At 45.8% G+C, this 26,528-nt stretch overlaps 1 protein-coding gene across 3 annotated transcripts in view; it reads left to right on the top strand.

The window, feature by feature from the left end:
• Positions 1–26,528, top strand: part of TNS2 (tensin 2) — a 132,623-nt gene that overhangs the window by 85,275 nt on the left and 20,820 nt on the right. For all 3 annotated transcript variants that reach the window (XM_075591837.1, XM_075591835.1, XM_075591836.1), the window contains 9 exons: positions 66–130; positions 1,767–1,850; positions 11,738–11,850; positions 13,013–13,073; positions 13,156–13,240; positions 15,341–15,470; positions 16,316–16,381; positions 16,874–16,990; positions 18,281–19,711. In XM_075591837.1, coding sequence (XP_075447952.1) covers positions 66–130; positions 1,767–1,850; positions 11,738–11,850; positions 13,013–13,073; positions 13,156–13,240; positions 15,341–15,470; positions 16,316–16,381; positions 16,874–16,990; positions 18,281–19,711 — 2,152 coding nt within the window. The remainder of the gene's footprint in view (positions 1–65; positions 131–1,766; positions 1,851–11,737; positions 11,851–13,012; positions 13,074–13,155; positions 13,241–15,340; positions 15,471–16,315; positions 16,382–16,873; positions 16,991–18,280; positions 19,712–26,528) is intronic.

The following is a 26,528-nucleotide window of genomic DNA, read 5'->3' as shown; positions in this document are numbered from 1 at the left end:
TGCTCTGGGTGGCTATTATCAGAATTCTGCTGTAGAGTAACATGCTTTTCTTGTTTTTGTGAAAGGGAAATCAGGGGAAGACAGGAGTGGTCATTGCATCCTACATGCACTACAGCAAGGTGTCTGCCAGGTACTCAAGTTATTTTCCTCTGCACTCCAACAACTGCACCCCAACACTTACAGCCCCTAACTATACATTCCAGAAATGTGTCTTACAAGCACTCAACCCAATAACAAACATACCCTTAAGTATAACACTATATGTACAGCAATGTGACCTTTTTCTACTTTACAACTTTTCTGAAGCCAGGGTCGCGTTTAGTGTGTGAATGGCTCCCGATAGCATTAACTCAGTTCCCTTTTAAATCACTCCAAGCCCTGTAATATTTCCTCCACTTTATTGGGGAAAGCAGCAGGATACAAATACTTGTGGATGGTATGTAGTGGTGATTATTAGTTAGAAACCAGTAAAAAGAGATGGCCTCACCATGGGGGATGGACAGAGGAGGGTCTTGTACTAACTGTCTCCAGGGTGGGAAAGGAAATAAGGGGCAGTGTGGGTGAATGGAATGGGTAGGGGCAGACTATCTCTGAACAAACAGGAGGGGGGGCAGACTAGGCCATTCTGGTGAGGATCTCAGAAACTGCAGTAGCAGCTCACTGATTCCATGGCCGGAGGCAAGAAATGCAACATTGTTGCGAGTTACACAGGCACAGTATGTGTGTGCAAACTCCATGCAGCTGGGATTAAGATCTGACAGGCAGAAGCTGCAAAGGAGAGAGGGGGGTGAGTCAGAAATGTAGTTCTTGTTCCATGACAACAACCCAACACTCTTCATTGCTTCCTCCCTCTCAATTCTCATCTGACTCTTTCCCTCATCCTCCCTCCATTTATCAACCTCACTCTTTCTCATTCCACGTTCTCATCTCCCTTTTCCTCCTCCGATCCCTATTCTTTTTAACCTCTTATTTTCCTCTCCTTCTCCCTCTCTGTGTTTTATGTACAGTATTGTATGTCTTTATTTATATAGCGCCAAAAGTGTACTCAGCGCTTCACAAAGAATACAGTACAAGGAATTATAATAATACAATAAGTGCAGCAAAAATAAAAAATGCAAAAAGTGCTTGGCCACAATGGGTGGTATAAGTGACTGTGGGACAATAGCCATGAGTGCAGGTTATTGGGATGCTTGATTTGTGGGGCAAGTTTTAAGGTTGGTCAGTGTTAAATGAAAAGGTTAACACCATTTACAGGGGAAGAGATGGCAGGGAGCAGCGGGTGAGATCAGGTGTGTATGTCTGGCTTGAGGCTTAGGGGAGATCCCCAGCAGCAGGAAGGAGAAGATAGAGGGTGTGAATAGAGGATTTGTGAGGGTGATTTTTATTGAGGGTTGTTGGGAGAGAGGTGTATAAATAATGGTGCAGTGGGGAAGGTTGAGAGAACAGGGACATTCACCAAGGAGTGACGAAACAGTAAACAGAAAATGCAATAAGGAGGGCATAGTGAGATACAGGAGGAGAGACTTTCCAGTTATTGGAGTATAGGAAGAGTACAGATCACAGCTTTTCGAAAGTAAAGTTCTCACAGTTGTAAAGTTGTTGTTCAGAGTCCAGATCTTCCTCAATCTTCACCTCCAATTTCAACTCCAAGATTAACTCCACACATACCAATTAATACATTTTAAAATCTGTAGCTAGTACTCATCCTTTCTCTGCCTCTCTTGTACTGCCTCTTTTCACACACTGAACATTTGCTCCCCTTGCAGCGTGGACCAGGCTCTCAGCACACTTGCCATGAGAAAGTTTTGTGAAGATAAGGTCTCTGTCTCCCTGCACCCATCCCAGCGCAGGTCAGTGAGCGGGGAATGCTAATCACAGTCAATCACTCCAAGAGCCGTAACCTTTTTACTACCTCCGATACAATGCCTAACCACTTCCACAGTATCCTGATGACATGTATTAACGGGAAAGCTGAACCTCTTCCTGGCAGAACGACCTGCAGTGCAATGCTCCATCTACTTCTACTGTGTTATCAAGAACTGCAGAGACTTTTTAAATAAACCTATTTCCTGTTCTACAGAACGGCAGAAAAAAAGTCTTGTTTCCTCACAGGAATGACAAAGAAACAATTACTAATCTAAACCCTGCTATAAATACCCATAGAATGTATCTTAACCTGTTCACTACATTGTTGACTCCTCTCCTAGTAAAGGGGTTATATGTACAGCCCCAACTAAATGTAAAGAGGCAATCCAACCTGTTTTTTTTCCCCGCTTCATTTATTTATTTATTTTAAATATTTTTTTATTGGGCAAAACAGAAAATAAACAACATCACAGAATATTGATAAAGAAATCAAGATACAATTACACTTTCAGTGAGTTTAGAAGAACAAAGAAACTTCGACTATTACTTAATAGCATCATATCCATTCTATACGCTTCACCTAACTCATAACAGAATCAAACTAATCCCATCCAGTGGGTATTGTATCTACAAATCGAGGAGAAGGAAGAGGAAAGTGAGAGAAGAAAGATTAAGACGGGAAAGGGGAGATGGGGGGAGGGGAAGTGAGTGCCTCCGCAGCCGCCAGGGCCAACGTCTGTTAACCTCAGACCAAATTCTCCACTTCATTTTTTTAATACTGGATCAAACAGGGGGTCTATGGAGCTGAACCCCGTTTATTTCAGCTCTGGGGACCCCCTACTTCCAGAGGTACTTACCTCCATAGCGTGTGCTGGTAGCCACTCCAGGGTTCACTATGGCTGCTTTTCAAAGCTCCCGGGACCTGCAGGCTAATAGGAAGCTGTGACATCATCAGTGCAGCTTCCCATTGGCCCATGTGACCGGGGACTTTAAACTGCAGAAAACTGCAGGAGATACCAACACCCCCTTCAGAGGTGAGAATCTCTGGAAGCAGGGAGTCGTCTGAGCTGAAATTAATGGGTTCAAAAAAGGTTAGGAAAAAAACGGCTTGGATTGTTCCTTTCACAAATCAAAACTAGATGGTACAGTAGGTACAGTACTTAAAATAATCCGACCAATAGGGTATATTGAAATAACTTTTGAAAGTGTTTTCCAGAAATGTTTTGTAAGTGTAGCCCTTTTTGTGAACGCCTGCAATAAGGAACTACTGTGGTGCATGTACCTGTATCCTCAGGAGCTCTGAGCCTCCGCTATTTGGGAGCCTGGGGTCATACCTTTATTAATCGCGGTGCAGCGCCTCCACTTGCCCAGGATCCCCATGATAGAGATTATACCCTGAGCAAGAACATCACAACAGCATTATGCAACAGCAACCTTTTATATATCATGCATAAAGAACAAATGATCTGCAGAATAAACATATAACATTACACACACACACCGTGGCTCGGCCACACCTTATTAGGGATAATGTCCTGTACATAGGTGGCTCTGCCACTCTCCCTAGGAGTATGTCTTATAACCAGTATAGGTATGGTACCATAGGATTTGCACAGTTGGCCCAATTAGTTAGTGGGAGGCGGGATCAGCGCCTGGTGACCGGTGTAGGTGCACTTATAAACAATGATACCTTCCGGTCACTGCGATGACCATCACACTCCACGCAGGGTCCTAGCGTTGCTCCAGCCTTTTCGCCGTCACTCCTTGCTGCAGCGCCGTCTGTATCCAATCCAAGATGGCGGCCGCAGCTCCGCAGCCAAATCACACTAATGGGAAATGTCCCTACCAACTAAGGCCGTCCTTATAAAACAGCACCCTACGATGACAGGGGAATACTCCTCGGGCCGGGGGGATACCTTTCACCTAAGCGGACGGGTCACTGACCCTCCGCTCGCGCACACGAGGTTCCGCCAACCTCCTCCTTCACCTCCCTCTCTCCTCAGCGTGACCTCTCCCCCACGCTTCCCTTTCCTGTCCCTGTCATCCTAGCCTTCTGATTGGTTCTTCACATCAGGTGACTGCCCAGGAGCTCATGGGAATTGTAGTTTCTCCACTGAGCCTCTCTGCCTAATCTGCACAGACACACAGCTCAGCTATTGCATCACACTGCCTGTCTCACTCTGCTAGGGCACACTGCAACACTGTTGCAACACTCCACAAGCTTCTCACTGAACAGAGGCAGCACACACTGAACACACATGAGGTTCCTACTACATCCTTACATTCTCCCCCTTGCAGAATCCAACGTCCTCGCTTGGGCTACACCTACATAACTATACACAGAATGTTATATAATAAAAATGCAGTTCAATTATATAACTTAGCACATTCGCATTGACTTTATACGATATTGCACAATTCTGTGAGCATCACAATCACAGATTGGATTTTGCTCCGAGACCACTGCTGAGCCTCATAATGGGGTGCCCCAAATTGATCATAAGCCATCCTCATTGGAGGTTGACTAGCTCTTTGGCTTCTGCGAATTTGCTCTTCAGCTACCTCCTCTGGAGAGTAGCAATTCCCATTTGGCAGTTCCAACTCTGCCCTTGAGGGGCTTGATAAGTCTGCAAAGTCTCTTTGTGGCACAAAGCACGGGCTCTGCGGGTCTAGTGGCTGGCTCACGGGAGTCAGCGTATCTGTCGTTGGACCAAGGGGCTCTTTACCCGTAGCTCCTTCGGGAGATGCCCCCGCGGCCGGAAGGCCCCTTTGAGAGGTTCCCTCCATAGGATTCTCAGAGGTGGCATTTATTACAGTCTCTAGGCCATCCTCTGTACTTTCAGTTTCTCCATCAATTGAAACAGTGGGTACCTCCAATTCGTTGTCCCCTACTTGAGGTATGGGGAGTAGGTGATTCCTATGCCACACCTTTACCTGGCCATCGGAGTCCTTGATGCGGGAGGCCAGGCATCTGTGATTCTACCTCATACACCCCATCTCTCCACCGATCAGCCAGTTTGTGCTTTCCGGGAATGCCTAAATTACAAAGGAGAACAGCATCCCCCGGGCGAATCTCCTTATGTCGCACCTTGTGGTCATAGCGCCTTTTGTTACCCGCATTTAATTGCACCGCCGCCTTTTCAGCCAATTTATAGGCCTGCTGCAGGCTGTCCTGTAACCTCTGCACATAACGGAAATGCGTTCTGTTGGATACCCCATCGGTAGATATCCGCAGTCGCACATCCACAGGTAGTCGGGCTTCTCTCCCAAACATTAAGAAGTACGGAGTATACCCTGTAGACTCGTGTCGAGTACAGTTATAGGCATGCACCAACGTCTCCACATGCCTGCTCCACTCCGTCTTCTGAGAGCCTTTTAATGTCCCCAGCATGTCCAGCAGTGTTCGGTTGAACCGTTCGGGCATAGCATCCCCTTCTGGGTGGTACGGGGTAGTCCGTGACTTAGCTATGTTTAACAACCTCAACAGTTCCCTAATGAGAGTACTCTCGAAATCCCTGCCTTGATCAGAGTGGAGTCGGTTCGGTAATCCATAATGAATGAAGTATTTCTCCCACAATACTCTAGCCACTGTTACCGCCCGTTGATCTTTGGTAGGGAACGCTTGGGCGTACCTTGTATAGTGGTCTGTAATCACTAGTACGTTACCGATGCCCCGGGTGTCTGGCTCGATACACAAGAAATCCATGCACACCAAATCCATAGGACCAGAGCTTTTCAGATGGGCCATGGGAGCCGCCCGTGTGGGGAGTGTTTTCCTCTGTATACAGCGGGTACACCTTCGGCAATGCATTTCCACTGATTCTCTCATTTTTGGCCAATAGAACCGGTCCCGAAGTAACCCGAATGTCTTGTCAATGCCCAGATGGCCATGATCATCGTGAAGGGCCCGAAGGACCATATTTCTCAGACTTTCAGGCAAGAATAGTTGTCGCCGATCGGGATGATTGTGGTATGGAATGACCCGGTACAATAGGCAATTGTCCAGTTCGAACTTCCCGAACTCATTCAACAATAGCTTCACCAGTTCTCTGGGGGCTTGCTTAAGAATAGAAGGGTTCTCTTGCTGCAGAGCTTGGCGAGCTAGTTCCACCACTGGATCTTGGATCTGGTGTTGCACCAATTCTTTCCAGGAAATGATTTTATCTTCGGTAATGTTCATTCCTTCCCGACCTCGGTAGGCCCGGGGAATGGCTCGGGATTGACACCCTAATGAATCAGCTACTCTTAGCTCTGAGAACGCCACCTGATCGTTGACCACTGCTGCTAGCGAACATAGAGCACGTATGCCAGGCCCCGGAATTTCCTCCCATACTTCCTCATCCATGGTGGGTTGAAGCCCCGGCCTCCGTGACAGAGCATCGGCCCCTATGTTAGTGGGCCCTGGTTTATATTTAAGGTTGAACCGATAGTTGGCCAGTGCCGCCAACCACCGGTGACCTGTCGCATCTAATTTGGCGGACGTGTTGATGTAAGTCATTGGGTTATTATCTGTCCTGACTTCAAATTGTACCCCATACAAGTAATCATGTAGCTTATCCACTACAGCCCATTTGAGGGCTAGAAACTCCAGCTTGTGGACAGGATAGTTCTGTTCGCTTGGAGTTAAGCTTCGACTCGCATACGCCACTGGGCGGAGCCCTGTGTCATGTTTCTGGTGCAACACTGCTCCCAGGCCACTGAAGCTGGCATCCACGTGTAGAACGTATTCTCGGTCGGGGTCGGCATAGGCCAGCACTGGGGCCTGCGTTAGGCTGGCTTTCAATTTCAAGAACGCTTGCTCACAAGCAGAGGTCCATTTCTCTCCAAATGGCGTTTGTGCTGTGGTGATTTTCCTGCCGGTGTCCTCAGGACAGATTTTTAAGAGATTATTCAGGATTTTAGCTTTGCTGGAGTAGCCCTCCACGAATCGCCGGTAGTAGCCGCAGAACCCCAGGAAGGATCGAAGTTCTTGAACGTTGTTAGGCCGGGGCCAATTCACCACTGCCTCTATCTTCCCTGGGTCGGTGGATATACCTTCAGCTGATACAATGTGACCCACGTATGTCACGGACGTGCGGCAGAATTTGCATTTATCCAGGGACAGTTTCAACCCCTCCTTTTGAAGTCGATCCAACACCTTCATCAGCCGCTCCTCATGCTCCTCTAGCGTCTTTCCGAACACTATAATGTCGTCCAGGTACACCAAGCATTCTTGCGGGTTCAGGTCCCCCAGGGTCTTTTCCATTAGCCTCTGAAAGGTGGCAGGAGCCCCGCATATCCCTTGCGGCATGCGGGTGAACTGGTAGAACCCTAGCGGACAGATGAAGGCCGTTCTCTCCTGATCTTCCAGATCCATGGGTACTTGATAATACCCCGACCTCAAATCTAGTACACTGAACCATTTACTTCTCGTCAGGGCGTTCAAGAGGTCCTCGATGCGTGGGAGGGTATACTGATCAGGCACCGTACGGCTGTTCAAGGTCCTATAGTCCACGCAGAGACGTACGGTCCCATTCTTTTTGCGAACCACTACGATGGGTGAGGCATAGGGACTGCGTGATCCTTGAACGATACCAGCTTCCTCCATTTCGGCTAGTAATCTCCTCACCTCTTCCACGTCTCGGGGTGCTAGGCGGCGAGAACGTTCCCGGAACGGGGCATGGTCGCTCAGTCGAATGGTATGGCGGGCGCTGCGACTGCACCCTACATCCATATCACTAATGGAGAATACCCCCCGTCGTTCTTCCAGTTTGGTCTGCAGTCTTCCTTTCCAGCCCTCCGTCAAGGGTGAATCTCCAAAGTCGAATGCCAACCTTGGGGTCACGGCATGAGTGGTGACCACCGGGCGCTCACCTACACTATTCTCCACCGGGGTTACTGGATAGATGCGACCCAATGGTTGCCGCCGATCAATGCACATGGTGTAGGGAGAAAGGTTCCGTACGTACACCTGGGTTCGAGCCGGAATTTTTCCCGACCACTTCTTTATCGAGGCCAATACTTCGTAGCCGAGTCGCTGGTCCTCGCGGATCGAGCTTTCCAGGGAGAACAGTTGATCCTCCGGACGTCTGGTCGGATAACGACAGGCGGCGATCATCATTCTTCCTTCCCCGGGCAGGATCTCGGTTAGCCCCCGCTCTTGACTATACAGCATCCCATGTTCCTCTTCGGTCGCAATCTTACCGCAAACCTCTTGCAACACCGGGCAAGCAGCTAGAGCCAGCAATGGTGATTCACCCGTTTCCTGTAGATACTTGCGGAGCACATCCTGTACGATGTCTGTGTTGGTCCCCATGATTATCGGGGCGCTGGGATGATCCTGGGGTTCTGGACATACTAAGGCCTCCACCTCCATGGGGTGATGCTTGCCTGTGTTCAACTGGGGAATGTCCAGATGTACCTTCACCACACCGTCAATAGGGTAGTCTTCATGGCTCAACCCTCTCAACCGCAAGGAGTCAGCAGATAGCAGCGGCAGCCGGTTGATCGTAGAAGGGCCGATACACGATGGTCACCTGGGACCCAGTATCCATCAGCGCTGAGGCGTAGATGCCTTCAATCACCACCTTGACGATGGCCGCTGGCCCTATTCGACTACTCGGCGAGGACGAGGCCACTGCTTCGTCGGTCTGCGGAGTACACAGCATAGACTTGGCCGGTCGGGACCCCGTTTTCTGTAGGGAGGGGCAATGCGCACGAATGTGCCCCATTTTTCTGCAAGCATAGCACTGGAGATGACTGCGGTAGGAGTTGTCTCGGAAGGTCGGCGATGCTCGCCCCGACGCGGGGCGTTCCCTGGCGGCTGCAGGCGCTTCCAGGTCCTCCTTCTTCGGGTTCGCATTCTCGGGCGCCTCAGTATTAGCATCCGACGTCCTGGTGTCTTTAGCCGCAACCACCGCCTTCTTTCCCGGGGTCAGCTCACGCCCCAGTAGCACAGTCTCATGGGCCTGAACCCGATCCATCAAGTCGTCGAACGCCAGTGCTTGCCCCGGCGTGAGACAGCTGCTGACGCGTATAGACACCGGGTGCAAGGGGAGGAGTCCCCTCAGTAGCTGGGTGGTGCGTAGGCCGTCGGCATCCGTCTTCTGCACCACCCCCTTCCTCACCAGGGTCCACAGGTCCAGATGCAACCGTCGAAGGAAGTCAGACACCATCTCTCCTTCTTTCTGGGCCAGAGCGCGGAACCTTGCCATTAGCGCAAAAACATCCACAGGAACCCCATACACTTTGGTCAGGCAGTGGATGATGCCAGCCGCGTCAGCATCCGGGTGGTCATCCCGATAGCAGTGCACCATGTGGGATGCTGGGGCCCTCAGGTATTCAATTATGCGCTGCCTCCGGACGGCATCTGTGCATGACCATTCGGGTAGTACCTGTTCCGTGTGGTCTAGCCATTCCTCGAACCCGACTTCTCCCAGGGAAATGGGTTTGTCCCCAGAAAACGCCTTCAGTTTTCGGTATTGGAGGGACTGTATAGTGTGGTGAATGGCTTCTGCTAGCGCCGGGATGGAGGCGTTATCCGGCAGGCTACTCCCAGCATGTGAATAGGCATCTAGCCTTGACAGGCTGGTTCTGCTCAGCGCGGGCCTAAAGGCCGAGGGAGTGAACGAAGTGCCTAGGCCCATTGCGGCGGGCCACCGGGGATTCAAACTGTTCTCAGGGGTGCGTTCAGAACTGGTTGTGACGGTACCTAACGAGCCGGGGTATCCCCTCTGGGGTGTGGCCGCAGCCAGTGGTTCGGTGGAATCCACCTGTACTATCGGACAGTGGATGCCGGGAACCTCGGGCAGAAGTAATACTAAGGGCAGGGCTTTAGGGCATATGTCCTGGTCAGTGACAAATAGTATTTTGCGCCAGTCCTGTTCCCGGTCGTAATAGTGATCTTGCACTCGGGCAGTGTCCATGAGCGGGAGTTTCCTGACAAGATCGGTCACAGTGCCCAGGCAGAGGGTAGCGGGCACTTGTCCCAGGCCGAAGGCACGTGTCAGGGGAATTTCATGCCGTTGGGCCCACTTGCGCACCTCAGGCTGCGAGGGCACAAACATGGCGGGAAAAAAAATTGGTTGCACAGTAAAAAAAAATATAGGGCACCCCAGGTCTGATATCTCAGCAGCGCCTCCAAATGTAGCCCTTTTTGTGAACGCCTGCAATAAGGAACTACTGTGGTGCATGTACCTGTATCCTCAGGAGCTCTGAGCCTCCGCTATTTGGGAGCCTGGGGTCATACCTTTATTAATCGCGGTGCAGCGCCTCCACTTGTCCAGGATCCCCATGATAGAGATTATACCCTGAGCAAGAACATCACAACAGCATTATGCAACAGCAACCTTTTATATATCATGCATAAAGAACAAATGATCTGCAGAATAAACATATAACATTACACACACACACCGTGGCTCGGCCACACCTTATTAGGGATAATGTCCTGTACATAGGTGGCTCTGCCACTCTCCCTAGGAGTATGTCTTATAACCAGTATAGGTATGGTACCATAGGATTTGCACAGTTGGCCCAATTAGTTAGTGGGAGGCGGGATCAGCGCCTGGTGACCGGTGTAGGTGCACTTATAAACAATGATACCTTCCGGTCACTGCGATGACCATCACACTCCACGCAGGGTCCTAGCGTTGCTCCAGCCTTTCGCCGTCACTCCTTGCTGCAGCGCCGTCTGTATCCAATCCAAGATGGCGGCCGCAGCTCCGCAGCCAAATCACACTAATGGGAAATGTCCCTACCAACTAAGGCCGTCCTTATAAAACAGCACCCTACGATGACAGGGGAATACTCCTCGGGCCGGGGGGATACCTTTCACCTAAGCGGACGGGTCACTGACCCTCCGCTCGCGCACACGAGGTTCCGCCAACCTCCTCCTTCACCTCCCTCTCTGCTCAGCGTGACCTCTCCCCCACGCTTCCCTTTCCTGTCCCTGTCATCCTAGCCTTCTGATTGGTTCTTCACATCAGGTGACTGCCCAGGAGCTCATGGGAATTGTAGTTTCTCCACTGAGCCTCTCTGCCTAATCTGCACAGACACACAGCTCAGCTATTGCATCACACTGCCTGTCTCACTCTGCTAGGGCACACTGCAACACTGTTGCAACACTCCACAAGCTTCTCACTGAACAGAGGCAGCACACACTGAACACACATGAGGTTCCTACTACATCCTTACATAAGCATTACAATCTTATCATTATACTGTAGTATGTTTCACTGCTCTTGTATGGACCATGTCTCTTTCGTATGGTGTCCACTTACTGTATATAATTACTTAGAGGGGAGAGAGGGCATGAATTATTACCGTATCACTGGGGTGGAGCAAGCAAGATTGAAAGTCACCCCCCTCCTCTCCCATTTAGATTTCCTCTTGTAAATTCAACAAAGGAAGAATGTCAGCCTTTCAACAATAATTAAAAATCATGGATTTTCTTAAGGCCTCAATCATCAAGTTTCAACTTTATTAGACTCGCCTCTGTCACTGCTAGTTTAGATTGGTCCTGTATTTACCTGCTCCTGAATCCACCCAGTGTGGAATGAGGCTGCGGCCATAGTGCAGGCGCCCGCGACGGAGCGTAAGGAGGCGCGCGCCTGTCACCTGAGTGATCTGTGGACTCAGATCACTTGAGCGACTGGGAGGCGGGGCCGTGACGTCACTAGGCTGGTTCGCCCTGATTAGCTCAAACGCGGCCGTGACGCTCAAAATCCTGCCACGCCGTCGCGGTGCCGCACGTCACATAGGGCGCAGCATGGCTGGACTGGTGCACTTACATGCATTTGTTCGCGCCGCGTGCGCCGTCGCCTGCACTATGTCCAATGCCTAAAGCAGTGGCATCCTCACATTGAATTCCTCTATGTATCTTCCTGCACAGGTATATTAATTATTTTGGAGGTTTGCTGTCCGGGACTATAAAGATCAGCAGTAACATGCTGTCCCTGCAATGCGTGTTGCTGCCCGTCGTTCCTGCGCTGCAGACAGATGGCGGTAAGGATTCACACGCACATGTATGAACAGTCACAGGTCTGTATCTGGTTACGTGCAAACGAAACAAAAGACAAGCGCACACAAATGTTGCAATACTAATTATATTGAATCACATCCCCATTAACGTTGTTGTTTTGAGTCCCAAGCTGGTTTTCATCTGAGGACTGCTACGTTGATGGTTCATCATTTTCAATGTGCTGGTTCTCCTTGAATTCCTGATGTGATTCTGACTGTGCCCCCACATCTGCTTCAAATATACAGAGTAATACAAAACACTGACTGCGTACTGTTATCAATCATACCCACCTTGTGCAAGATGACATGCCACAGACAGCCCTCACAACGACAGTAACAGGCACGCTTTGAAACTTTCAAGTATTCAACTTTAGTGAGAATTTTTTTTTTAGTACCAGGCAGAATCTAATCAAAACCAATTCCAAAAAGTAATTTTTTTACATAATGCTAGAATATATAATCATAGGACAGATTTCCAGACCGGAGTCCTTTCATTTCCTTCAGATCTGTGCACACCAATAAGCCCTATACCCCCCCCCCTTCATATGGCAAACATCTGCTTGGTATTAGATTGAGTTTAAGATGAGCAGTTGCTTTTATTTAGCCGTTTTAGTGTTGTGCTATGATTTGAGATTTATTGATAGACCCAAGGTGGGAGGATTATCAGGACCTTGCCTTATGTTTGCCATGTGCGAAGGAGACTCGTAAAATTACATTGTTGTCGTTTTTTGTAATAGTATATTGTAATAGGGCATCAATCTAGTTACTCCAATCACTGAACAGGAAAAGGCAATAGTGACCGTGTCCTCAGAAAAGAAACCATGGAAGAACGCTTATTCCTCTCTGTTGCTACCTTAAATCCCAACACATCCCCAAAGGGGTACACACAATTACATGCACATTTATATACAAACGACCAATGGTAGCCTGTGTAACTGTAACATGTTTATCTCCATTATTCCTTTTCTTTTCTACTCCTGTGATGTAACTTGCCAGGCACTGCAGACCTTGATTTCTTCTCTTTACCCATTTCTTCTGTGATATCTTTCTGTCTTTTTGCTTGTCTGCTGTCTGCCATCTTTCCCCATTGCTTCCTCATACTTTTTCGTCCTTTACTCTTCATCAGTCGCCTTACTCTCTTCCTCAGGATTTTGCCCCTTTTTGAAGATCTACCAGTCCATGCAGCTTGTCTACACATCTGGAATCTAGTGAGTCAGTGCACGGTGTCCCCTTGCCCATTTGCTGGCCTTACCAGGTCCTCTCTTTGTAATGTCACTATTTCCTTCCTAGCCGGACACTCGGAGACACAAACCCCCAGAGACGTCAACTTTGCATCAGCTTGGAACCAGCACTGCTACTAAAAGGAGACATCATGGTATGTAGCGAGCATGAGAAGTAACCAAATAGTATAAGAAGCATGCAGATAATGTATAAAACAGCTGTACAGAAAGAGAAGTACTGTACAGGTGTAGGGGTCGTTATTGTATCCTATGAGGCATTAGGTGGAGAAATAAGTAATGTGATATTTTGGAGAGGCTCAGTTAAAAGACCCATAATACACGCCAATAGTCATGGGAAAAGCATGATCTCCTAACTGGTTAACGGTATCAGGCTGTATTGAACCCTCGGATGTAACACGGAAACACACAAAAGAAAGGAGACAGAAATATATGAAAACTGATAGAATTTAATATAACATAATAATAATAAGACAAGAAAAACAAAATGGAGTCTGCAAAATGTGCATAGCTGCACCAAAAAGCTATGGTAGCTAGGAGACAGACAAAAAGCAGGGGGCTAAAAGTGCAAAGGATATAACTAGACAAACTAAACTGCCAGAAACTGTAGTGCTACATGCAAAGAGCAATAGTAGCTGGGGACAATTAAATAAACAGGGACAAATAGTGCAAAGGGAATACAAGACAAAACAAGAAGGTACCTGAAGATCAGTAGAACTGGAAGCTTGATAAAAAGGAACAAGAAAGTGCAGCGCTGGGGAAAAAGAGTTACCTGACTCCTGAACTGTAAACAGAAAGTTTGATAAGCAAGGAACTAACAGACTGGGTGAGTTTTTATACCCAAACTAAGATGGCAGCTGGCCTCATGGTCTGTTCTAGTTCTGAGCCTGAACTTGCGCCCCTACAGGTCAACGAGGAGTACTGCGGGAGGTTACAATAACAGCTGCTATATCTGTAACTTGTGGACTATCAAGCATGTTCCTCTAAAGAGGGTGTGCAAACTAGGGGGCGTGAAATTTTCTGGGGGGGGAACGGTGCTTACTGAGGCCATGCACTCTTCCCCACAACGTTTAAATTAAATGCCGGAGGAGCGTGCGAGATCTCTGTATAGTCTCTTACCTGCTCTTCGGCGGCGTCAAATGACGCAGCGGAGTCACATGACATCAGAAACGCCAGAGAAAACGTATAGGGGATGAGAGCATGCAGGGAGGCGCAGATGAAAAAGTTTGCGCTCCCCTGCTCCAGAGAGAGGCCGAATTAAGGGGTGCTCTGGGCAGTGACTTGCCCAGGGCACCAAAAGAAACTTGACTTTTCGCTGCATGCTCCGACCCTGGTGCCATCTTTAAATGTCCAAGTCAATGTGGAGGGACATTTAAAGATGGCGTACCAGAGTGGCGGACACGCATGGAACTCAGAGCGGCGACAACAGCAAGAGACTTTGACGAGGGCGCTCGGCCACGTGGAACATTGACAAAGCAGTGGCACAGGACTCAGACATTTAAAGATAACGGCGAGGTTGGCGCGAGCACGGCAAAAAATCATACAGCGGAGAGCCGGTGGCGGTTTGGTTGGCGCTAAATGTCCAAGACCTCAGGGCCAGGTTTTGAATGTTGCTACACTTACCTTTTTGCTGTCCTGGCGCCTCTTGCAGCTTCCTGACGTCACATGGAGGCGTGTTTCCATGACAACGGGACGTCATATGACGTCAGATTGTCATGGCAATGCGTCACCACATGACATTGCAGCGTCATTTGACATGCGACGCTGCAGGAGGAGGGGCGACAAATTTTTAGTCTGCCCGGGGCACAATAATGATTCAGTCCGGCCCTGCTCTAGAGTGATGTAGCAACACAGAAGAGCCTCGTGGCACAAGTCACGTTTTCCTAACATATAGTAACATAAGGGGTTATTATTTAAACTGTGATTGTGCCAATCTAGGGACTATCATGCAAACTACAATGCAACTGAATGACATTTCTGTGCAATAGCGCCCTGGTCGTCACTATCACATTTTAATGAATAACCACCAAAGTGTCAAAGGAAAGAAGGAAGATAGGACCTATTGAGTCTCCAAGACGGAAGTATGGATAGGTGGAACAAGGGATCTGTGGATTGTGAGAGATATTGAGGGTTTATCATCCTTACACTGGCATGATCCAGCAACCCCAATGGCTCAGTGACACTGACATAGAAAGCACAGTAACAAAGCACTGCTGACCTGTAAGTGTTTCTCACAGGTGAAGTGTTATCACAAGCGCTGCCAGCCACATGAGAGAGAAGTACTCTTCAGACTCCAGTTTCACACCTGCACCATTCACAACACACATCTGTGCTTCAGTAAGGACCAGCTGGACTGTGCTTGCACAGGTGAGATAAAGCACCTCATACACACGGCCAACATACTATATTCAGAGATAACTGTATGTTTTATAGAGAATATGATGCTTCCCTTGGACAAATATAAAGATAGTGAGAGGCCTGCATAATAAGAGATTGTTATGCATTACTGTTGACAGAAGAGACGAATAATTGGATAATTGTTACAGAGGGGCTGCAAAAGACAATTGAATATTTAATTCTAAATGTACATCAGCGTTACAGATACCTCGTTTTATATAGAGAGAAGCAGAACTGCAGATAACTTTGTTTCTCGTAGAGTTACACATAATGTAGCTGTATATCTTATAAAGAGAAAAGCAGACTTACTGATGACTGCATATCAAGAAAAGACAGAGAAGCGCAGAAGATCCTATATACTGTAGTGTACTATTTACTTCCAAGTTTGTTAAAAGTACATAAATGATTCCACTCCCATAGAGATAAGACGCTTTATCTATGCTCCCAGTGTATAGATAAAGCGTCCCCTAAGGCTTAGGTCCTCTGTAACTGCGCACTGATATTGGAACGCCCGCCTCCTTGTTGAAAGTCTTGCTGCGTATAATATAAATGCCTATTTAATATAGTGGGAAGTCGCTGTGTTGTGAATGGGTTTACCATTTTGTTAATGAATTCCCACTATATTGACTTGGGAGTTAAGTGAGAAGCAGTGTGGGGGATACGTGATCTTCTAGTGATAGGCAGAGATTCGTACAAATGAGGGTCAGAAAGAGCTTTGCATCTTATCACACAATCAGTCGCATGTAGGAATACCCGTAGAGATGGGTCAGCGGGTTCTTTCTGAGTGGTAACAACCTGTCCTTACCCCCTCCAAGATGAGAAGTTCCCAGAGGATGCTACTGTGGAGTTTATATTTTCTTCTGGATCAGAAAAAGTAAAAGGTGAGTGTTCTGCCAATAAACTTGCAAGTAGCTCTCATAAACATCTGTCTTCTTCCTTGCGTTCACTTATCTGTCTCTAACATTCACTTATATGTAATTAACTTCATGCATATATCGATCTCCACTCGTGCGCTCCTCTCCCCCTCGTACTCTCTCCCTCGTGCACGTCTCTCCTCGTGTATTTCTGTCTTTTATCCGTCTGCACTTCTGTCTCTTTCCTTCGTGTACTTATCCCTTCTATCTTTCCCCTTCATGCTCTTCTATATCTCCATCATCATGCATTTCTTACTCTCCCTTTATTAACCTGCATCCCTCTCTTCGTGCATATTATCTCTCCTCATTCACTCATCATTCATTTCTCTCTGTCCCCTCTATGGACTTCTCCTGCATTTCTTTATCTACTGTCATGTCATTGTTGCTATGTCTGCCTTCTTTCTCCCTTCCCCTATTCTTCTTACCCCCTCTTTTTGTCTTTTTGTTTTCACCTCTTAGGTCGGGAGGTATTGCGCAAAGACCCAGGTGTTTCAGTGGACTATGACATCACTGATCCGCTGATTCGTTTTGACTCCTACGAGAACCTCAACAGGAACCACGAGGACAGCCTGGATAGTGAGTTATCCATCGTCCATGGAATATACAGTAACTAAGGGGTCAGATTACTGTTTGTTGTGTGATGCAAAGGTCTCTTTATTTCAGTATCGCTCATAACCCAACCATGAGAGATATACTGGGTCTGTTGGTCACTTCCTCTCAAATTATTGACATACTGTATACTGCATGCATCGTTCCCTCATTATTATATATATATATATATATATACATATATATATATATATATATATATATATATATATATACTGTATATATATATATATATATATATATATATATATATATATATATATATATATATATAATATATATATATATACTGTATATATATTTTTATTTATAAAATGTTTTACCGGGAAGTAATACATTGAGAGTTACCTCTCGTTTTCAAGTATGTTCTGGGCACAGAGTTATGATAGTACATGGTTACATTAAATAACATGTGTTATACATTAAATTTATAGACATTTCATGGACAGTTAGAGATAATATATGATTATGGGCGTATGTAACAGTTACAGACCAGATTAAAATTGTGTTAGAAGAGGCCCTGACCCAAGAAGTTTACACTCTATAAGGAAAGATAAGTGGAAATATTAGCAGCAAAACTTGTGACAACTTCTTTGATTTGTAATGCAGCGTAGCACTAATTGGGTTTAGTGACCTACTGTACATTATGGAGCGTTTAGACTAAACAGAATTTTAATAGGTTTATCTTTCACCATCATGACACCTTTCATGTGTGTGTACAGTATTTGTGGTTTTTGTATAAGTTTCAAGAGGTATTTCAAAAATGAATAAATATACAAGACAATTTATGCTGTACATGAGTGTGATATTATGATTATTCATTTTTTATTTACTGGCCATAATTGGGTATGTAGTAACATACATAATGACACATAGCCATCTGCATTAAAAAGTTATTGAAACAAACTGATGCAGTAAATCAGGAGTTTCTTCTTGCTTTGAGAATCTCACTGTCTGTTACTCATGTCTGGCATTTTTGTGTCTCTCTGTCCTATGTCAGTCTCCTGTTTCTCTGTTCTGTGTTTCTCTTATTTGCCTCTGCCCTGTGTCACACTACTATCTTCTATGTCCTTTGTCACTCTCTTTTCACTCTTGTATCACTTCTCTGTCCCGCTGTCCTATTTCATGTACCTGTCCTTCTTGTTGTGTGTTACTCTGCTGTACCTGCATTAGCACGTGTCTATTTTTGTGTCACATACCTACATACTTGGTGACATATAGACATGTGATTGTCTATATGTTTATGACTGTCCCTAGATCTGAGTCACACTCGTGGGCCATTAGATGGGAGCCTGTATGCCCGTGTGAAGAAGAGCATCCCTTTGACATCCAGTAATGGGAGCCCCGAACAGCATGGGCGCCTCTTGTCAGTCAGCAGTGACTCTGGACATTCCTCAGCTCCTACTGAGAAGCTGGAGGAGACTCCACAAAAATCTCTGCCCACCGCCGCTGAGCGCGAGGACCTGGAGAGGCTCTTGGGTGGGTTTGGAGTCACTGTCAAGCAGGAAGGGGAGCCCCGGTACTCCCAGGTACCGAAGCACGAGGAAGGGGGACCCCAAAATGGAAACCAGAGACTGAATGTAGAGGGAAGACCCCAAGACCCACAACATCGGCTTCTTCGGGAGAGGATAACCCAAAACATTCAGACAAAGATGAATGGAGAAGCAGGGTCCCAATATGCGTCATCATGGCAGAGAGTACCTGAGGGAGGAACATCTCAATGTGTACCCTTGGCCTCCTCATCCTGGGAAGTGCAGAGAGAGACACCTAGCGGGACTAACTGGGAGGGCCAGAGAGAGCGTGAGGCAGCTATCCTGGAAGAAGAGATAGGGCAGTTTGGGGGGCTGGCTGTATACCCAGTAAGAAGGCCTCTGTTATCCAGACACTGCTCCTGTAGATTGGGATATGCTGGTCCCAACATTGATGGGCCTCCAAACAGATCATATTTCAGGCCAGAGGGGATTCTGGACTCCCGGGGAGCATCAGGAACTGGAACAGTGCTGCAAGCTGCTCACTTCCCGGGGATGTATGGTGAACAGGAGAGAAGGAGGTTGTATCGCTCACTGTCTGAGGGGCCTCAACATTACCCAACCCAGGCACAGAGTCCACCAAAGAGAGGCAGCCTGCGCGATACACACCCATTCCTGTGCCACGCCCCTCCTGCTCCTGAACCTCTTTTGCATCCACTGTGCCCCTGCTCTCATTGCCAGAGCTCAGTCTGTTACTCTCTACCCAACATGTGGCCAGTGGAAGGAGGGAAGATGCCTCCAGTGCAACCTTTCCATCGTGGGGAGCTTCCCTTACACATGTCCCAATCTTACGGGCAGAGTGTCCGTCCTAACCATGATATTCCACCTCCCTTCCAGATCCCCCAGGCTAAGATACATTATGGGTACCCAACTCCACATGGGGAGGAGACCCTGCACTTTAACCATTTCACAGAGGGTGGTTATGGGCATGCTTACCCTCACTTTCTGCACCCTTCCTACCTCCCTACCCACTGTCCTCCCAATGGTTATGATGCCCATTCATTTTCCACCTATGTTCCACCTTATAGCCCCACTGGAGGTCACTCCCCTCCCTCAGGCTCTGTGTCCCCCATTGTTCCCTCCAACAATGCCCCCAGAAGAATGAGCGGTGACACCATGTCTGCAGGCAGTGCTGGCGATCTGACTCCCCCACAGCAGGGTGAGTAATATGACAACATCATTTGACGTTTTGTGCCAGGCTTAGTGTGCCAACGCCACGAGGACCCTCAGTTAACAACTTGGTTGCCAAGGGGTTAAGGAATATAATATCATTTGTGCTTTTCAAACATTAGAAAAGGGGTTTTGTTTGTTTTTTTAATCTAGTTCAGATCTGGATTTTTTTTTAGTTATTGTTGCGGTCAGATGATCTGGCAGTGAAGAGGTTAACGGGCCCTAAAAAAGTGGAGAAGATTGTCACGCTGACATTGATGTGTTCCATGCTAATATCGGTATCAAGTAGTTCCTCCTCTTCCCTACTCAATACTTCCTGTTGCTTCGCATGTTGTTAAAGCAGCAGTTCAAGCAATATCCTACATGTGTGTTTGAAACATTCTTTTTTTTTTTTAAAGACATTTTTACTGTTTCTAATGTAGGAAGCATTAGGCTGGAATACTAGCTGGGTACGGATACATACCTTTTCTACCACGTCTCTTTATTTACTGTATAACCAAATAATTTATTGTAGTTTAGATATTACATTTTCTTTGTAGGGGGAAAAAAATGTGTTGGAACCCTCAGCAAAGCACCCCTGTTTATAAACTGAATGAGCCCTGCTCTCTTTTATTCTCACGGAGCCAAACTTTCTAGCCTTGAATCTCAGCCGTATGACCAACATGTATTAGGACGGTTGTTGTAGAGCTTCTGGATTTCGTATCCGTTTCTCTAGGAAAGTACCCCATTGTCTATTGCCTGCTTGATATACGTAAGCCTAGAGGGCCACATTAACTAAGTGTATATTCCACTAAGTGCCTTCCGCCACTAAAAGCCACGTTCTGACCCATTCACTTGAATGAGCTAATGGGGTTCTTCCAGTGTTGGAAGGTGTTTTATGGACTTTCACTTATTACATATTGCACACTAAGTACATATTGGCCATTCTGTCTTTATAGCAACCATATCTATATAACTAATAAGATAAACATGTTGTTGAGAAGAAATTTAGAACTAATCACATTACTTAACCACACGCACATCCAGTCACATGCAGTACTAACGTCAGGATGAGTAAATCTTTCTGGTTAGGGAGACTAATATTTATGCGCATGATACAATAGGAGTGTTGATCAAAATATATATATATTTTCAGCTGTTCTATGTGTAACTCCTCCTTGCCCGACACCCAAAGGAGGATCACATCAAAGTGTATGTATTTATGTACAGGTTCTCAATGTCTGTTACCTTTCTTAGGGGGTTGGCATCCGCGCCGGCTGGTGGTGTAATCGTTGGTCTTAATGAAGGGCGACAGGAACTTTATTCAGACAAACTTCTACATTTCTTTATTTACAGCTTTCATACATTCTTCATACCTGGGTTCTCAGGCAGCATTCCCAGGGAGGTACATTGCTTGTCACCGCTTAAGTTTTGGATAACTGGCAATCCCTTGCATTTGAACATAAGGCTTTCCAACAGCCCAACGAGAACTCTTGGTAGGGGTGCACCCTCAATCTAGGATTTAAATCCTGTCACCCTGTACAGGACCCTCCTAGTTCCTACCTTGGCTGCCAGTGTGCTACTGGGACTTGCCTTTTAGCAAATCCACTGTTGCACTCTGAGGCCCTATTCAAGGAGTCTTCTGGCATGGGTGTCACGCACATCCTCTGTACTGGGTAGGAGACGCCTTACCCTATATAATGTGGCCCTGTATTAATAAGGACAAAAGAAGAGTAGAGGCTCCATGGCTTTTTCAAATTCAAATATTTATTGAAGCCAAAATTATTCAAACGTTTCAGCCATCTAGGCAGTCTTTGTCAAGGAATGGCATCCTAGACGGCCGAAATGTTGGAATAATTTTGGCTTCAATAAATATTTGAATTAGCAAATTCGTGGAGCCTCTACTCTTCTTTTGTCCTGAATTCTTTACATAGAACGCAGCGGTCCTTCCCTTACTGAGAAGAGAGCACCGGTATAAGTATCCTCTACAGATTATTTCATTGCTGGTGTGCAATATTTATCTTTGTTGTTCCTGTCTATGAAACAAATAAAAGGGGACCACTCATCCCTACACATATAGTTACACACTTAAACTAGACTGACGCTATATACATGAGGCTCCCATTCTTCATCTGCCAGGAACCTAAGTGCCTAGAAGCTTCTGCTGCCCTTATATACCCTTCTGTGAGGTCACCATCCCCCTAAATAAAGGGGGACGGGTTTGGATATTGCTTAGTCATCCTAACCCAGGTGGCAGACTAAACACCTTCTGGAAGGTGGGCATGGCAAGACCTCTGCCTAGTCACTTTGCAACACAATATCGAAGAGGGGAGTTACCCTGCAACAACTCATGCAATTAACCAATAAGGGCCCTTATCCCCCTAAATGCACATATTAATCCCAGAGGTGGGTTACATATGTGTAAATTCCACTTACACATAAGACAGTATGTCATCAATATGCCTACACATTACTGCTCGAGCTGGGAGATAAATTGCAGCACATTTATAGTTTTATAAAAGAACAACTAAACTACATGAAACTCAGAAAGAAATGAAAGTATTATATAAATATAATGTCACTGTAATTTACACTCATCCCAACTGATCTTGGGTATTGAGGTGCCATCGCTCATGATTTATCTAAGGTGAGAGAGAACGAGTGCTTCCGAAATGGGTCACCACTGCACATCGCCTATAGATGAAGCCTACCACGTTACTCTACAGGAAAGAGACTTCGAGCTCCACCCTGGTGAGCGTTTCCTGTGGGGAACTACAACTATCGGATCTCCCTAATACTCAAAGCTAAAACCGTTTGTAATTCTTCGATAAGTGTAATTTTTGTGGGGGGGAGGGGGAGGGTGGAGGGGAAGAGTCAGAGTTGTAATTGACCATTCTTTCACAAAATGTGTTCAGCTCAAAGTTTATCTTGTTGAAGGCTTCTGTGGCTCTGAAGAGGGGGAGTGCAGGCATTTAAGTGAGAAGACTTTTTGCAACTGATTTTTAGCGTTTGTTTATAAGAAAGAATGTGTCATCTATATCATGCTTTCATTAAGCCACGCTGCTAACCCCCATCATCACAATTAACTACATTTTTCCATACACTTTCCCTCTATGCCAATCCTTGAACCAATTTATTCCACCATCTGCATATGTTATGACTCACTCTCAGACTGCCAAGCTCATTTACAAGTCCCCTGTGCAAAACGTATGGAAGACTTTACTGAAATCTACGTAGCCCACTCCACCTCCCACCCTGATCTACTTCCCTTAGTTACACAGTCAAGAGTTTATTTGACATCCTCGCCACAGCAATGAATCATTGCTGCTTTGGCTCCTGTAAGCTTACAGATCCCTTACATTCCACATGCTCTAAGTTTCATTCTAATCGTGTTGTGAACCAGTTTCAATATGCACCCCTGAAGAAGCAAGAAAGCAAGCGAAAATATCTCCCTACTTTGATTCTCTTTTTAGCAGATAGGTGTCCCCTTCTTTCCTGTTGTGTCAATGAATATCATTGAACAGGTATTACAAATATGGAAGTAACAGATCTAGGGTTCTTATTGGATCTTGATGATTGGAATACGATATTCTAGTTGAACTATTGCTTTCCATAAAGGAATTATTTGTAAGCCATTTAAAAAAAAATCTGACATATAAACCACAACTGTGTCTCCAACAGACTGGTGGTAAAGATTGATTCATACTCTGTGTACCGACTGGGGCCAAATAGCACTAGAACAATACTGTACAGTTATTACCATTTAGCTTATGTACAAACAAACCTTTGTGCAGTCTTATTTCATATTTCTTCCCAATCAGACAAGCACAACTGGAGTACAATTATAAGATTCCCATAGGGTAATTATATCAATGAGCCACTTGTGTACAGTTAATACACAAAGATAATTTTGGTTAGTACCCGGCTATAAACTAAGAGACTTAAGATATACACGTGATGTACATCATTTGCTATGATGCTATTACAGAATATCACTGTGTATCAGATTTCACGATCCAGTTCAGTTCTGTTTGCACTGAGCATTAGAATAGAACACAGTGGCCCTTATTTACTAAGCAGTGCTAAGACATTTGCTAGTGCCAGAAGACACCTTATGGTCCCATCAAGTGGGCCATATTTAATAAGCGTGCTATTCCATGAGACACCATCCAGCGTCAGAAGATACATTACGGCCCATTCATATGAATGCGCAGTAAGGTGTTTCATGGAATATCACTGCTTAGTTAATATGGCCCAGTATGTCTTCCTTCATAGCCAATGGCGTAGATCACATCAGTGTTGTATTTATATGTGCAATGTTAACAGTTGAATGCACTATGTCAATCATGATAAATAAACATTATTTTTTGCTATTTGTGGAGCATTTTGACTGTAGCACAGGGAGATATAGAGCTATATATACTTTTTTTTAATTTTTATATAGCGCAGCTAGTTTTACGTAGACATTTTGCAGGCACAGGTCCCTGCCCCATAGAGCTTACAATCTATGTTTTTGGTGCCTGAGGCACAGGGAGATAAGGTGACTTGCCCAAGGTCACAAGGAGCCGACACCAGGAATTGAACCAGGTTGAACCTGCAAACTCAGTGCCAGTCAGTGTCTTTACTCACTGAGCCGCTCCTTCTCCCATACTAAGCAGTCTTCTGCCACAGGGCACCATCTGGGTCTAGAATATACCTTACAGTCCCTTCAAGTAAGAACTGCCCCCTCTAGAATCTTAACTTCTTATCCTCCTCTTGATACTTCGACCTCATTAAGTCTTAAATATATTTTTGACAGCACATTAATATTGTCATTATTTTAATTGCTGTATAATACACCCAACAAAAAAATCTAGTCTTTAAAGCAAGTGGCCCTTTCTGTTGGCTTGCTCCAAGGCAAAGTGACATTGGTAATCCCCTCCCTCTCCACAGACAAAAGGCAGAGAATACCTTTGAGCTAAACACGAATTATATTAAAATATATCTGCACAAATCGCTGCTTCTCGCTCCCAATCGCATCCCAAACCTCAAAATGCCCATTCACAATCACATGCAATTTGTTCCTCAGTCCCAGATAATTGAGGACATCCAAGACAGAGGGTGCTTTCCCATCTGGTAGACAGTATTATTGCCCAACTAAGTGAAGCAACATGTACTCTCCCCTCCTATCCTACTTTCACTTTGTACTCTCACTAAATCTTGAAACCGCATTGATTAAATCCATCCTTTCCTCTGTCACGCTGAAGCTATAGATCTTAAACATGTGCTCATCCTCTTGAACTCATTTCCTGCTATTCAGATTACTATCTCCAAGTACCAGAAGGAGCATTTTCACCACCAGTTACAAAGGGAGTCCGGAGACAGGAGAAGCAAAACTTTGAAACCACTCCTTCAAAAAAAATGTTTCTATATCCATAGCTTGCCTATCAACATGTGTCTGAGACCTGTGTTCAATTGACTTGTCCCAGATGACTTCTCGGCAAGTCAGCATCTTCACAATTGTAATCAGGACATTCCAGCTCAGTCTTATGACGGCAAACACATGCACAACATACTGGCCTCCCTCATACCCTGCTGAAATGTATTGGAATGCTGGCTGCAGACTGTCCCTGGGTGACTGCCAATCACAGCACTAGCTATAATAATAATAATAATAATAATAATAATTGTTTGTTCTTGTATAGCGCTACTAGTTTTTTTCCGTAGCGCTTTACAGAGACATTTTGCTGACACAGTCCCTGCCCCGTGGAGCTTACAATCTGTTTTTGGTGCCTGAGGCACAAGGAGATAAAGTGATTTGCCCTGGGTCACAAGGAGCCGACACCGGGAATTGAACCAGGTTCCCCGCTTTATATTTGTCCTTTCTAAATAGAGTGCATCCCAATTATGCTTTAATTGAACCATTACTAATTAATCGTACATGTCTGACTTCAATTAAGAATTTATAGGAGCAATCCCGTCCCAGATAGATTTCCTGTGGAATTCTTTATCTCGTCCATACTGGCCTACTCCCTATTTCCATGGGAGGCTTCCTTACAATTTGTTAAAATGTTACAATTTTTCTACTTTTTCCCTGAATAAAAAATGCCTCTACCCAATGCAAGTCAATTTTAATATGTTTAAATCTTCTGCATCTTCTACCAAATTTCCCTGACATTTTGTTTTTCATATTAGCCAGGATAATGTTATTTGAATGTTATTGTCCTTCACTTTTAACTGCTTGGATAATGATGTTTAAATTACAGTAGTTCGTAAAAAGATATTATGAAAAATAAAGATTTACACTTAGTCTGTAGATACAGTACTGTCATACACCCAGTATCACAAACACGCTGCCTAGGTGTCACATTCGATCCCTCCCTCACATTCTCCACTCACATTCAAAATGTAGCTAAAACCTGTCATTTTATTCACCGTATCATTGTGAAGATTCACCCTTTCCTCTTTCGCTCTACTGCTAAAACTCTGACACAGGCCCTCATTCTCTCCCGTCTCGACTATTGTAACCTTCTACTGTCCAGCCTTCCTGCCTCTCACCTGTCTCCCCTACAATCTATCCTAAACGCTGCTGCTAGAATCATTTCACTCTCTCCTAAATCTGTCTCTCCTGGTGAAATCCCTCTCCTGCTTCCTATCAAATCCGTATTACACACACAATTCTCTCTTTAAAGGCTACTGTATGAAGGTTTCTGCCTCTCCTTACATCTCTCTCTATACACCTGCCCGACTCTTGCGTTCTGCTCAAGGATGTCTTCTGTCTACCTCTTTTGTATCTAAAGCCCTCTCCCGCCTAAAACCTTTCTCACAGACTGCCCCACTCATCTGGA

This window comes from Ascaphus truei, chromosome 3 (genome assembly GCF_040206685.1).
Source record: "Ascaphus truei isolate aAscTru1 chromosome 3, aAscTru1.hap1, whole genome shotgun sequence".
NCBI classification, from domain to species: Eukaryota; Metazoa; Chordata; class Amphibia; order Anura; family Ascaphidae; genus Ascaphus; species Ascaphus truei.
The sequence above is the reverse complement of the archived record's forward strand: the minus strand, read 5'-3'. Positions and strand labels throughout refer to the sequence as shown.